A 13013-nucleotide genomic window follows, 5' to 3' on the forward strand; every position below is an offset into this window, starting at 1 on the left:
CTGCCATCACTCACACACCTCAATACAAATGGACTGCCATCACTCACACACCTCAATACAAATGGACTGCAATCAGTCACACACCTCAATACAAATGGACTGCCATCATTCACACACCTCAACACAAATGGACTGCCATCACTCACACACCTTAATACAAATGGACTGCCATCACTCACACACATCAATACAAATGGACTGCAATCAGTCACACACCTCAATACAAATGGACTGCAATCAGTCACACACCTCAATACAAATGGACTGCCATCACTTATCTACCTCAAAGGCTATGTCAAGTCAGTATAACATGGATCATACACTGATGTCTTCTGAAACAGCTGCACAGGCTTTTATACAGTTAAAGTTAGTATATTGCAATCTGTCTCCATATTTCCTTGGAGAGAAAAGGATATGAAAGAGTAATATTACAGAGACTGATGTTATCAGGCTCATGAGTAATAATAATAATGTTGATCTCAATATAGACCAATACATCCTAAACACACACACACACACACACACACACACACACACACACACACACACACACACACACACACACACACACACACACACACACACACACACACACACACACACCAGGTCAACCGGCCCTGTGTGCCTCTCATCTTATCCTCCTGATACCGCTGCCGGTTCCAAAATGACCTCCTATTCCCTACATTGTACAACACCGGCTCCGACGCTCATCAGATGTGGCAGGGCTTGCAAACTATTACGGACTACAAAGGGAAGTACAGCCGCGAGCTGCCCATTGACACAAGCCTACCAGATTAACTAAATAACTTCTATGCTCTCAGAAGCATGCATGAGAGCATCAGATGTTCCAGACGACTGTGTGATCACGCATTCCGTAGCCGATTTGAGAAAGACCTTTAAACAGGTCAACATTCACAAGGACACAGGGCCAGCCGGATTACCAGGACGTGTACTCCGAGCATGCGCTGACCAACTGGCAAGTGTCGTCCCTGACATTTTCAACCTCTCCCTGTCCGAGTCTGTAATACCAACATGTTTCAAGCAGACCACCATGGTTCCTGTGCCCCAGAACATTAAGGCAACCTGCCTAAATGACTACCGACCCGTAGCACTCACGTCTGTAGCCATGAAGTGCTTTGAAAGGCTGGTCATGGCTCACATCAACACCATTATACCAGAAACCATAGACCCACTCCAATTTGCATACCGCCCCAACAGATCCACAGATGATGCAATCTCTATTGCACGACATTGCCCTTTCCCACCTGGACAAAAGGAACACCTATGTGAGAATGCTATTCATTGACTACAGCTCAGTGTTCAACACCATAGTGCCCTCAAAGCTCATCACTAAGCTAAGGACCCTGGGACTAAACACCTCCCTCTGCAACTGGATCCTGGACTTCCTGATGGGCCGCCCCCAGGTGGTAAGAGCAGGTAACAACACATCTGCCACGCTGATCCTCAACACTGGGGCCCCTCAGGAGTGGGTGCTCAGTCCCCTCCTGTATTCCCTGTTCACCCATGACTGCATGGCCAAGCACGACTCCAACACCATCATTAAGTTTGCCGAAGACACAACCTGATCACCGACAACGATGAGACAGCCTATAGGGAGGAGGTCAGAAACCTGGCAGTGTGGTGCCAGGATAGCAACCTCTCCCTCAATGTGAAAAAGACAAAGGAGATGATTGTGGACTACAGAAAAAGGAGGACTGAGCATTCCCCCATTCTCATTGAAGGGGCTGTAGTGGAGCTGGTTGAGAGCTTCAAGTTCCTTGGTGTAAACATCACCAACAAACTATCATGGTCCAAACACACCAAGACAGTCGTGAAGATGTCACGACAATGTCTATTCCCCCTCAGGAGACTGATTAGATTTGGCATGGGTCTTCAGATCCTCAAAAAGCTCTACAGCTGCACCATCGAGAGCATCCTGACTGGTTGCATAACCATCTGGTATGGCAACTGCTCTGACCGCAAGGCACTACAAAGGGTAGTGCGTACGGCCCAGTACATCACTGGGGCCAAGCTTCCTGGCATCCAGGACCTCTATTCCAGGCGGTGTCAGAGTAAGGTCCAAAACATTGCAAATAATCCAGCCAACCTAGTCACCCAGGGCCTCAACATCATGTTCTAACACTGTTGTGAGCAGAACCTAAGCAATCAGCATTAACTACTAGCAGGTGATGGTATTCTCAGACGAGCTCTAGCTAGCCGTTTCTACACAATAGGATGCATGTTCTCTTGTCTGGAATGGGCTTTTCAATTACCTACAACTTTTTCCATCTGAATCAAAGTGGGGAGGCTCAAGCGGGTAATGGAATTCATTGTGCGATTGCAGCATTAAAAAGCCTGTCTGATTGCCTGGTACTGTATGCTGGATCTGAAGGCTCCTTGGAAGCGTGGGAAATAAACAGGGAGGGAGGGAGAATGGGAGGGAGAGAGACAGGGAGGGAGAATGGGAGGGAGGGAGGGAGAGAGACAGGGAGGGAGAATGGGAGGGAGGGAGAGAGACAGGGAGGGAGAATGGGAGGGAGGGAGGGAGAGAGACAGGGAGGGAGAATGGGAGGGAGAGAGACAGGGAGGGAGAATGGGAGGGAGGGAGGGAGAGAGACAGGGAGGGAGAATGGGAGGGAGAGAGACAGGGAGGGAGAATGGGAGGGAGGGAGGGAGAGAGACAGGGAGGGAGAATGGGAGGGAGAGAGACAGGGAGGGAGAATGGGAGGGAGGGAGAGAGACAGGGAGGGAGGGAGAATAGGAGGGAGAATGGGAGGGAGGGAGAGAGACAGGGAGGGAGAGAGAATAGGAGGGAGGTAGAGACAGGGAGGGAGGGAGAATGGGAGGGAGAGAGACAGGGATGGCGGGAGAATGGGAGAGAGGGAGAGAGACGGGGAGGGAGGGAGAATGGGAGGGAGGGAGAGAGACAGGGAGGAAGAATGGGAGAATGGGAGGGAGGTAGAGAGAGTGTGTGTTGAAGTGTTAGAGGTGTCAGGGAGGAGAAGAGTTGAGGGAAGGAGAGCAGGAGAGGCGAGGAAGATATGAGAGGAGAAGATGGGTGGAGTGTGTGTTGTGACGGGGGACCTATGGGTTTGGGTCATGCAGACAACAGATAGAAATAGGTAATGGAGAGTAAAGAAACAAGTAAAACAAAATATTTGCCCTTGTGCTGTCCAACATGGTCTATCTATTGACTATTGTTAGCTTCTTATTTTCAGAGTAACTCAACGGACACTAGAGAAGCTTAACCAAGTTTAATTCTTCCCAAAGGGTTGATACAGCTGCATTCAGACATCACATGTTTCCACCACCACAAGTTATATATACTCCAATTTAGGCACTCCTCCTTCTCTCCAGTCCTTCCATCTGTTATGGTCCACCAGGAAGAGGAAGTGATGGGTTAATAAACCATTCCTTCTCCATTAGGTCACCTGACATCAACCCCCTTGATGTCTAATCCAAAGCTCTCCACCCGTATCACCTATAGCAATCCTGTCACTGCCTCCTGTCCACCCAGCACATTCCAAAGCCATCTGTCTCCTACAGATAACTTCTGATGTAACAACCATTCTCTATCACTCCTCAGATACTATAGTATTACTTCTGATGTAACAACCATTCTCTATCACCCCTCAGATACTATAGTATTACTTCTGATGTAACAACCATTCTCTATCACTCCTCAGATACTATAGTATTACTTCTGATGTAACAACCATTCTCTATCACCCCTCAGATACTATAGTATTACTTCTGATGTAACAACCATTCTCTATCACCCCTCAGATACTATAGTATTACTTCTGATGTAACAACCATTCTCTATCACTCCTCAGATACTATAGTATTACTTCTGATGTAACAACCATTCTCTATCACCCGTCAGATACTATAGTATTACTTCTGATGTAACAACCATTCTCGATCACTCCTCAGATACTATAGTATTACTTCTGATGTAACAACCATTCTCTATCACCCCTCATACTATAGTATTACTTCTGATGTAACAACCATTCTCTAAAACTCCTCAGATACTATAGTATTACTTCTGATCTATCATGTCTCTAGTATAGAAATGTTCAAAGTTTACCCCAGAATCCAACACTATATACACCAAAAGATACGTCCCTCATCACAACACCGAGACATCTGAACACCAACGTGCACAGAAATACCCAGCTTTTTTTAGACAGCGTCTCAAAAGGATTTCGTGCCGAGGTATACTCTCTCTCTCCCTCTCTGTCTGTGTGGCATGTCCTGGGTAAGCTTTACCTGCAGCTATCTACATTCCCTGGCGTGATACTGTGTGAGTCACTACCAACACATCAGTCCCCGGGCTGCAAGGAGCTTTATTATGGGTTTAAGAGGAGAGGGGACATACAGTACAGTGCTTATACAATCTTCTAGAACACACCACAACACACAGTGACCATGCTACAAGTTATAGCGCTTCACCGGTGATTCCTCGCGGTAGGTTTAATCACTTTTTAAACAGTTAAGTTTAAAATGTTGCTGTGCTGTTATAAAACTCTGAGCTTTTGTTAACAAAGTGTTAATACGTAAGCTTCTTGGCTGGAGCCTCTGTAACTACGGAAATGCTCAGTGCTTTTCTGTTTTATGCTTTGCATAAGCAGTAGTCCTTAAACGGTCTATACCAATTTGAGAAAAATGGGTATTAACGGTTCTCTAGTCTATAATGAGGGAATTATTCAGAGCGTCCTAAAGCTCAGCCATTTAAATCGTCCATTTTATTAGATTATTAGACAAACTGGATAAGAAACAATGTGATAATTTCAGCACGACCAAAACAAGCCTTGAGCTAGCTGTTCAGAGATGGAGAAAGCGAGAGAGAGAGAGAGATGGATAGAGAGAGGGAGAGAGACAGAGAGTGAGAGATGGATAGAGAGAGGGAGAGAGACAGAGTGAGAGATGGAGAGAGAAAGATGGAGTGAGAGGCGGAGCGAGAGAGAGTGATTAAAATTAGACCTCTGAATCTTTACTTTCTTTAAAATAATATTTTATTACTGCTACAAGGCCCCAAAACGACCAGCAAAAAATATACCATTACATCCGATGTTACTAGTACAGAAGCATAGAAATAGAATGACTAGAATGACCACAACTGGATATTTATTTCCTATTTCTATGGTACCAACTAGCCTTACCAACAGGTTTTGTATAATATCAAGGCATAATACAAATAGATGCTTTAAAGATTAGAGGATTACAGAACAAAACATGTGATTAATAGTTTGCATGACTCCAATGACTTAAAAACCAGATAACGCCTGTTCTCTGTACCTTTTCCAATTCCATTCTTCCTTGTCATTATAAACCTATCAGCTCCAAAGAGCAGTCCCACAGAGCCCTCTTGGCCATGTCTTCGCAATGGTAGCTAGCTAATCTTCAACGTCCTACTGTGTGCTATTGCACCGTCGCTGATCCTACAACATACATCAGCTTATTATCCTAAAGGCTAAAGGATCCCTGAGGGGCTGGATAATTGGGGAAGACCTTTGGTTAGACTTTAGTCCGGTCACTGTGCACACACACACACACACACACACACACACACACACACACACACACACACACACACACACACACACACACACACACACACAGAGAGAGAGACAAGCACAGACACATACTGTAATACTTGTACTCTTTTCTATTTAGTTGAGCAGCAGCTGCCATTTTGAATCATTATCTATAATGAATCATGGATGGATAATGGCTTTATTGAAGGCACTGTGTTTGGAGGTCTTGGGCTATCAATGAGCTAAGGTCATTATTATCTAACCTTTACGTAAGTCATTGAGAACCAATTCTATTCTACAACAATTTGCTGACATTTCCATTCAACCAATACAGGATGTAAATATATACAGTACATCTCTTAAAATCTACAAGAGAAACCTATTGGAATTATCAGCAAAATTATTAGCCTGTGTTCAAATGGAGGGCATACTATGAATATTTGTGGCATTAATTTGTAAAATAAAATTATATTTTATGATAAATTAATTTGTGATCTGACAGGAATGAAGACCTTTGCTGCTAACGACTTGGAGGCAATTTAAAACTGAGATGAAGCTTGGCTGGAGAAAGACAGCCAGCTCTGATAAAAAAAATGCTTTGATTTCCTTCCTATCGAGGTTTCTGCATTTACCAAACCAGATAAAGTGAAGAGAGGCATTTTCCATCTTTTCATCTCTGACCACACTCCTCTTCTTTTCCTGCCTTCTCTCTCTCTCTCTATCTCTCTCTCTCTCTCTCTCTCTCTCTCTCTCTCTCACTCGCTTTCTCTCTCGCTCTCTCTCTCGCTCTCTCTCTCGCTCTCTCTCTCTCTCTCTCTCTCTCTCTCTCGCTCTCTCTCTCGCTCCTGCTTCTCTCTCTCAGACACACACATTCCTGTAGACTGTAAAGCAGCTGAAATCGGTGCATGGCCTTCATGTTGTGTGAACAGATGGCGAGGTTGGAGCAGTATACATCCAACAGCTCGTTGCAACACGCTCACTCCAGAGATGAGGGGAGTCTTTAAGGATAGACAGGCACTCAATCTGTTGGCTCAGTAGTATCCTCTCTTCATCCCGCTCTCCCTCTCTCCTCAACATCACTACTTTCACACCACATCAACACATTCCTCTGCCACCTTTCCAAGGAACTTTGGTAAATCTATAGTCGGTGGCCATCTTTACTGATTATTATGTAAATAAGTAAACAACAACAACAACAGCATAAGGACGTCATGAGATATTAATGTTGAGATGCACAGCTGATTCACACAGGGTTTCCATGACGCAGTGACACACATGTCAGACAGACATGGTTTTATTAACTATTTATGGCTGGGAGTTATTAAGATTCACTTCATTGTGAGAGAATAGTGTGACAGATAAATGTAGAAGACAAGGGACGTACTGTGATATGTATTATAGATGTGCCTCTGTTAGAAACGTACGATCTGCGTCAACCATTCTCATTGCGGGTCACTGTTTAGACACATCACAACAGTTTAACTCTGGTCCTGGAGTCAATCAATAACGTAATTATCAGCTTAGAACCAGGGAGAAGTATCAATACATTAAATATTAGCTTAGAACCAGAGAGAAGTATCAATAAATGAAATATTAGCTTAGAACCAGGGAGAAGTATCAATAAATGAAATATTAGCTTAGAACCAGGGAGAAGTATCAATAACTGAAATATTAGCTTAGAACCAGAGAGAAGTATCAATAAATGAAATATTAGCTTAGAACCAGGGAGAAGTATCAATAACTGAAATATTAGCTTAGAACCAGAGAGAAGTATCAGTAACTGAAATAACAGTTTAAAACCAGAGAGAAGTATCAGTAACTGAAATAACAGTTTAAAACCAGGGAGAAGTATCAGTAACTGAAATAACAGTTTAAAACCAGGGAGAAGTATCAGTAACTGAAATAACAGTTTAAAACCAGGGAGAAGTATCAGTAACTGAAATAACAGTTTAAAACCAGGGAGAAGTATCAGTAACTGAAATAACAGTTTAAAACCAGGGAGAAGTATCAGTAACTGAAATAACAGTTTAAAACCAGGGAGAAGTATCAGTAACTGAAATAACAGTTTAAAACCAGGGAGAAGTATCAGTAACTGAAATAACATTTTAAAACCAGGGAGAAGTATCAGTAACTGAAATAACAGTTTAAAACCAGGGAGAAGTATCAGTAACTGAAATAACAGTTTAAAACCAGGGAGAAGTATCAGTAACTGAAATAACAGTTTAAAACCAGGGAGAAGTATCAGAAATAACATTTTAAAACCAGGGAGAAGTATCAGTAACTGAAATAACAGTTTAAAACCAGGGAGAAGTATCAGTAACTGAAATAACAGTTTAAAACCAGGGAGAAGTATCAGTAACTGAAATAACAGTTTAAAACCAGGGAGAAGGAAAATGACTTTAACTACTACAGTAAGGAGTCACTGTAAATATACTGAGGCCCCTGAAAACCTGTCAATTTAGTAGTAAAAGTAACAATGTAGTGCTGGATGTGGTCTCCCTGTCGAGGGTTAGATAGGAGCACAGTGTAGACTGAAGGGTTAGTCCCGTGTGGCTCAGTTTGTAGAGCATGGCACTTGCAAAGGCTATAGGGCACACAGTAGTAGTCTAAAAGACAGCTTACGATGTGTAGCATGATGTAGTCCCCTAGTCGTGGAGCGCTGTCGATGCGAACCAGGATTCCATCCTTGATGGTGGTGCTGAAGCCCACAGCCAGACGGTCGGTACGCGTGCTGGGCCTCTCGTTGTTAGGCCATGTATACGTGATCAGACCCCCGCCCTTACCGAAGATATACGTGGTACCAGCTGCAGAGAGACAGGGAGAGAGATGTAGATAGCAAAATCAATGCCCAAGTTGAAAAACATCACCTCATGGAAAGAGAGAGAGAGAGAGAGAGAGAGAGAGAGAGAGAGAGAGAGAGAGAGAGAGAGAGAGAGAGAGAGAGAGAGAGAGAGAGAGAGAGAGAGAGAGAGAGAGAGAGAGAGAGAGAGAGAGAGACAGAGAGAGAGAGAGAGAGAGAGAGAGAGAGAGAGAGAGAGAGAGAGAGAGAGAGAGAGAGAGAGAGAGAGAGAGAGAGAGAGAGAGAGAGAGAGAGAGAGAGAGAGAGAGAGAGGGGTGAAAGGAAGAGAGAGAGAGAGAGAGAGAGAGAGAGGGGTGAAAGGAAGAGAGAGAGAGAGAGAGACCGAGAGAGAGAGAGACCGAAAGAGAAAAAGAGAGGTACAAGCTTATCGGTCTAGAACACTACTACTTGGGGTTAATCCATGACATGAATTGAAATTGGAATTGGCCACAGAAATCTGAATTTGAATTGAAATGGAATTAAAGGAAGTAGAATTGAATTATAACCAATTCAAATAAATTCAACTGAGACGTAACATTTGAGTCTCATTCCTTTGACCAATACCTCAATACATATACTGTTTAAAATATTAGGTTGATGATAACTCTGTATTTTTGTCATGAGATGTTAAGTTGTTCCGTTCAATTCTGGAGTGTTTTAACTTAACATCTAAGTGAATTAGGAATTATTATAGACAACCTACACAATTATATAACAATATTTTCAGACCACTGTAATTATTTAAAACTTAATAAAAAATAAAAAAATGAAATGTAAGAATGTAACAACATAGTATTGGTAACCATAAATTCTGTCAAAATAAATGTGATTTATGGAATACATTATCCATTTGAATTTCAATTAATTAACATCTGTGGGGTTTGGCCAATTCAAAATCAATTCAAATTCAAGAAATGAATTGGAATTTAAGACCAATTTCTAACTCAATTCAGAAATGACCCCAACCCAGACACCAAGGATGGTACAGTCACATTTTCACATTTGTCCTCCAAAGCGGATTCACCTTGTTTGGGATAAAGGCCATAAAACCAAATCCTCCAAATCACATAGTCAATGGTGTAAAGGCAAAGTCCTCCATGTTCTAAATTCTAATCGTATTCAGAAAGTCTACCACATGAGGTGGGAGACTACAGATCCCAGGGTGCATTTTCTGACCTAAAGCAACTCTTTAAAATAGTCCCTGCCTGGGAATAACAGGCGCAGAGGCCAACAATCGAATAAGTCTCCCAATCCTCATGTATTAAACATAAGCTTGCAAACCAAGAACAAAGGCTGGTAGTAGGAAAAAAATCGAAGAACCTTCCTCTGGTTTAATTGAACATATGCAGAGTGAGAAAAAGGGTACAAAGCCTGAAATACATGATCTACTAGAGAGAGAGAGACACATACACACAGACAGAGACACAGACACATACAGAGAGAGACATTGGCAGACAGAGAGACAGACAGAGAGAGACACGTAGAGAGAGAGCGACACAGACAAAGGGAGACACAGACAGAGATAGACACAGACAGAGAGAGACAGACAGAGATAGACACAGACAGACAGACAGAGAGACACAGACAGACAGAGAGCGACACACAGACAGAGATAGACACAGACAGACAGAGATAGACACAGACAGACAGAGATGGACACAGACATAGAAAGACACAGACAGACAGAGAGAGACACACAGACAGAGAGAGATAGACAGAGATAGACACAGACAGAGATAGACACAGATAGACAGAGATTGGCACAGACAGACAGAGATAGACAGAGATAGACACAGATAGACAGAGATTGACACAGACAGAGAGAGATAGACAGAGATAGACACAGACAGAGATAGACACAGACAGACAGAGATAGACACAGATAGACAGAGATGGACACAGACAGAGATGGACACAGACAGAGAGAGACACAGACAGAGAGAGAGCCACACAGACAGAGATAGACACAGACAGACATATAGAGAGAATTTCAAAGTTAGGGTGCATTGTATTTAAACCTACAAAACAGCCCGCTTAAGACGTCACTATTAAACCATCAGGATCTATAGAAATCCTCAGCCTGCTCACTCACTGTAAACATCATCAAGAGATCAAAGAGACCTTTAGCAGAGTGCCTGATAGATCAATAGGCTGGAGCTACTGTTTGGACGGAGCTATTCACAACCACTCGGGCTCTGACAGGCTGTGTCTACGTGTGTGTGGCTGGGAGTGTTTGTGTGTTCGTATGTGGGTGGGTGTGTGTATGTAACAAGAACCACAGTGCTATAAGTGCAGACTGAAGGCGATGGCAGATAAAACTTGCAGGGGGTCAATTGCTAGTGTAATAGAGAATGTGGCCTTCTTCCCCATCTCTCCATCAGTGTATTACTGATCCAGCTCTCAATCTTTAACCTCCAACATCTGTCTGGGTGGTCAGAAACAATCTGCTCTATCTGAGTGGCCAGAAACAATCTGGTCTATCTGAGTGGCCAGAAACAATCTGGTCTATCTGAGTGTCTAGAAACAATATGGTCTATCTGAGTGTCCAGAAACAATCTGGTCTATCTGAGTGGCCAGAAACAATCTGGTCTATCTGAGTGTCTAGAAACAATCTGGTCTATCTGAGTGGCCAGAAACAATCTGGTCTATCTGAGTGGCCAGAAACAATCTGGTCTATCTGAGTGTCCAGAAACAATCTGGTTTGTCCTGCAGACTGAAGACCCAAGAGACTCAGGAACATACGGATGTAGAACGAGAGGGAAGAGAGAGAGAGAGGGAAGAGAAAGAGCAAGCGAGGGAGAGAGAGAGAGAGAGAGGGAAGAGAAAGAGAGAGAGTGAAGAGAAAGAGCAAGCGAGAGAGAGAGAGAGAGAGAGAGGAGGGAAAGAGAGAGAGGGAAGAGAAAGAGCAAGCGAGAGAGAGAGGAGGGAAAGAGAGAGAGAGAGAGACAGGAGGGAGAGAAAGAGAGGAAGAGAGAGAATAGGAGAGAGAGAATAGAGGGAAGGAGAGAATAGAGAGAGAAAGAGAGAGATGTGATCGAAGCCACCAGGTAACTGTCTCTAACCTGCCTTCAGGCACAGATATAAGACCATGTAATAAACACACTCTACTGGAACCTATTGGACTTGATTAGACACTATTAGATGTTTTGTAAGTCCAAGCCAGAACGGTGCATAGGGAAGGCGCTTATGTCCTGTTTCTATAGCATGAGGCAGCATAATGTACAGACGTGGACAGGACACTTATGTAAGATTTTTAGTCCTACATATAATATACATATTTATCTTCAGCACTTCATATTGTATACAATGAGCATTCTTCAAAATGGTATAGTTCACATTTTACTTCCTGGCCAAAACCCAGGAAGCTCTGGCTCATACTGTTAAACAGTGACACAGCTGTAAGCCTTCAGCTAGGTCAGGCTGGATCTGGCCTTGCTTTGTCATACCTGAAATGTCCCCTCCCTCCCTCCCTTCTTGCCAGCTGAATTCAGATCAGTCGTGGAGTAAAATGTAGCTATAGTGTGCGTTTATGTACAATATGTGTGTGTGTGTGTGTGTGTGTGTGTGTGTGTGTGTGTGTGTGTGTGTGTGTGTGTGTGTGTGTGTGTGTGTGTGTGTGTGTGAGAGTGTATGTACTATGTGTGTGTGTGTTAGTGTATGTACTATATATGTGTGTGTGTGTGTGTGTGTGTGTGTGTGTGTGTGTGTGTGTGTGTGTGTGTGTGTGTGTGTGTGTGTGAGCGTGTATGTACTATATGTGTGTGTGTGTGTGTGTGTGAGAGAGAGAGAGCATATGTACTATATGTGTGTGTGTGAGTGTGTGTGTATGAGTGTGCGCGCTACGGTTCAGTATTTTTCTGTGGATGGCTTACACAGGTTATTTACTTAAAAAATATATATATATTTTTCATTGAATACCTGAAACACAATACCCCCGCCAAGAAGAAAAAATGTAAATTAAAAATACAATGAATTCCATTCCCCACCCCCAAGAACGCCCCAGTGCACCAACAACCAAGACAATGAACTAAAGAGAAATAAGGAAAAGACAGAAGAAAACAGCAAACAACCCAAAAATTAAAAATGTAATAAAAATTTTTACAAAATTTAGAAATATAATAAATTAAAACAAAGACCATCAAGGACAACTGAAATCATAACAGCAATGCCAACTGTATATGTTTGTGTGCATGTCTGAGACTATTACATGTATGTGTGTGTTCTTGTATGTGTTTATTTGAATGAGAGCGTGTGTATATGCATGTGTACAAACATCTGCACGGCATCAGCCTCAGGCAAACCGGCATTAGTTGTAAAAACAATGCCCCTCAGTGTCAATCAAACAGACTTTGAATTATGTCTTATTTTGACAATTTTTGTTAAACTTTAACTTTGACCATCTGTCTCCCGCACAGCAACTCCACTCCCACACGTCTCCAATTCCACATCCCAACCCTCAGCTTCCCTCTGCCCATCCCATCTATCTCTGCTGGCCACCCACTTCAGGGTTTGTATGCAACACATATCTTTCAACTATGCTGTGATGTTTAACGTACAATTTTAATCTATCTAATCGAATAGAATCCACAGATTGCGAGTTGAAGATAAATACTTTTACTAAGAGTATTAGT

The 13013-nt window shown here is 42.9% G+C and overlaps 1 protein-coding gene across 1 annotated transcript in view; it reads right to left on the reverse strand.

Moving 5' to 3' along the window:
- LOC106608239 (neurexin-3b) overlaps window positions 1-13013 on the reverse strand; it is a 607554-nt gene that overhangs the window by 126598 nt on the left and 467943 nt on the right. Inside the window, 1 exon segment of the mRNA XM_045721094.1 lies at window positions 8166-8347. Coding sequence (XP_045577050.1) covers window positions 8166-8347 — 182 coding nt within the window.

This window comes from Salmo salar, chromosome ssa06 (genome assembly GCF_905237065.1).
Source record: "Salmo salar chromosome ssa06, Ssal_v3.1, whole genome shotgun sequence".
In the NCBI taxonomy this organism is placed as follows: domain Eukaryota; kingdom Metazoa; phylum Chordata; class Actinopteri; order Salmoniformes; family Salmonidae; genus Salmo; species Salmo salar.